Source organism: Penaeus vannamei, chromosome 19 (genome assembly GCF_042767895.1).
Source record: "Penaeus vannamei isolate JL-2024 chromosome 19, ASM4276789v1, whole genome shotgun sequence".
NCBI classification, from domain to species: domain Eukaryota; kingdom Metazoa; phylum Arthropoda; class Malacostraca; order Decapoda; family Penaeidae; genus Penaeus; species Penaeus vannamei.
The window spans coordinates 41,689,646-41,692,145 of NC_091567.1; the positions used below are offsets into that span (position 1 = coordinate 41,689,646).

The 2,500-nt window shown below is 37.6% G+C and overlaps 1 protein-coding gene across 1 annotated transcript in view; it reads left to right on the forward strand.

The window, feature by feature from the left end:
- Nucleotides 1–2,210: 2,210 nt before the first annotated feature.
- LOC138865004 (putative proline-rich protein 21) overlaps nucleotides 2,211–2,500 on the forward strand; it is a 10,338-nt gene continuing 10,048 nt past the window's right edge. Inside the window, exon 1 of the mRNA XM_070133676.1 lies at nucleotides 2,211–2,261. Within this exon, the coding sequence (XP_069989777.1) occupies nucleotides 2,211–2,261 (51 nt within the window). The remainder of the gene's footprint in view (nucleotides 2,262–2,500) is intronic.

The following is a 2,500-nucleotide window of genomic DNA, read 5'->3' on the forward strand; positions in this document are numbered from 1 at the left end:
TTTTGTCTTCTTCCTTTATTTCTTTCTTAATTTACTCTTTGATGATGATATATGAAAAATTTAAGGACAGTTTCTGCTATAAGTAATAAGAAATGTTCTCCCAGACTCTTTATGAATTAGCTTATCTCTCAATTCATCTATCTACCCCCCCCCCCTCTCCCTTCTCATATTTCATCTCGCTCGCTCTCATATTTGTCATGGGACAAATAAGTTGTATATTATTTTTCCTATCAATTGCTTTATCATATCACAAAAGTGTTCATCACTTTCTTGAATTCTCACCTGTACATTTTCTTTGCACCCATAATTGCAATTGTAGTGTGTAATAGGCCCCAAAAATATTTTCCTCGTATAAAGTGAATTGGTCTCATCCTATCTATCCTTTACTGAACGTAGCTGGGCATTACACTCCCTCGCTAGTTCAGTGTTCGAAGGGATGGCGAACGTAATACCTATCGTGGAATAGCGAAGATTCTACTTGGATTTTCAGGCCTCAAATTATGGCGAAATTGGATTGCGTTTGGGGAAGGGAAACGCTCTGACTGATGCTTGCCCATATTGAGGTTGAATTAATGATTGTGAGGAAAATTGTATGTTTGATAAAGGTTGTCATAATAACAACACTGATAATTATGGTAATAATGGTGATAATAGTAGCACCACTAATAATAATGACAATCAAAAAAAGGCAATAATTATAAGTAGAACAACAGCAGAAACAACAGGGGAGTCATTTCAGCTTTTTCTTGTGTGTGGGGGTGGGGGGTGGGGTGGGGTGGTGGGGAGGAGATTGGTTGATGAGTGTCGTGAACACAATCACTTTCTGGAAGGTTGCGAGCCCCGCCTCCCTCAAGATTTTTTTTTCTTTTTTTGAAAAATAAGTTGTTCTAGGAGCATTTTTAAGCTATGACCAGAGCTTTAAAGGTGTAATTTAGACACTATAATTCGTGAGAGTGTAGCTCTTAGCCAGACCTTGAGCGAGGCAATCAGTCTTGGGGTGAGTGGGGGGAGGGGGAGGGGGGAGAAAGGGCATTGAGCATTAACAAAATTCATCTGTTTTACCACAATGCTAAATAGTGTAAATTCCTGACTGTATCTAAAGTTTACTTACTTTATTCATGAATATGGTCCGGGGTGAGAAAGAGGGAAGAGATGCAAAAGGAGAAATAGAGAAGGGGGAAGGGGGAGGTATAATAATAATAATAATAATAATAATAATAATAATAATAATAATAATAATAACAATAATGATAATAATAATGATAATAAAATAAATAGAAAATAAAAAAGGCAGAGAACGAATGAGGTGAGAGGTGAGAAGAAAGAGACCGAGAATGGGGAGGAGGGAGATGAAAAGAGAGAGGGAGAAGGGAATGAAATTGAAGACAAAGAGAGAATGGGGGAAGGAAAAAGAGAGTGATGATAGGAAGAGAAAGAAATAGAGAAGGGGGAGGGAGAACGAGGCTGATGAAAAGAGAAAGAGGGAGAGATGGTGGAGGAAGAAAGAGAGTGTAGATGGAAAGGAAGAGAGATATTATTCAGTGTAGTGATAAAGAATATACAAAGTCTTGAGATATTGCCTCCCTTTTCATATGTAGAGATATCTGATTCTTAATCGTTAGTGAAACATATTTGTATATCTCTTGCTTTCCCTCCCCCTCTCCATCCAGCGTTCTCTCTCCCATTCTCCCATCTTTCCTTTGCTCTTCCCGAGCTTCAATCCACCTTCACCCCCTTCTCTCTCTCTCTCTCTCTCTCTCTCTCTCTCTCTCTCTCTCTCTCTCTCTCTCTCTCTCTCTCTCTCTCTCTCTCCCTCTCTCTCTCTCTCTCTTTCTTTCCAACTCCCCCCCCCTACCTCTCTCCTACTTGACCCTCTCCCTTTCTTCTACCCGAACCCTTTCCTTTTTATTTGAAGATAATAATAAAATAAGATAATAATATGTTGGTATTTTCCGCCGAATGATATGGTTAAATCTAATTACATGTCGGTACCTTTTCATTTTGTTTCTAGTGAAGATTGAAAATTATAGCTTGTGTTATATAATGATACTCAGATATAACAATTTGCTACACAGCTGTCTCTGGTGATTTAATACTAAATTGATCCTTTATCAAAATACGAGGGCGCTGATAGAACCCAAATCACGACACTTCCCGAGTCCCTTACAATAACAAGCGTTCTTGTGATCAGAAGTGAAATTACCTTTACAATGTTCCTGGATTATATACAAAAAAGCATCAATTTTATTGTCAATACACAGGTATGCGTTGTTTATCCACTTATACCTAACACATCATTGACGAATATGTTATGATATAAAGAGTTCCTGTCTTGTGGCAAAATAAAACAGATGGGCTATATATATATATATTTCTATATTCCTAATACTTGATAGACAAATTAACTGTTTTGTACGAGTTCCAGTGTCTGAGTTACTTGGGAAGAGATGGAGGCGTATATCATTTATCTATTCATTTACTTCATCATCTAATTAGCCTA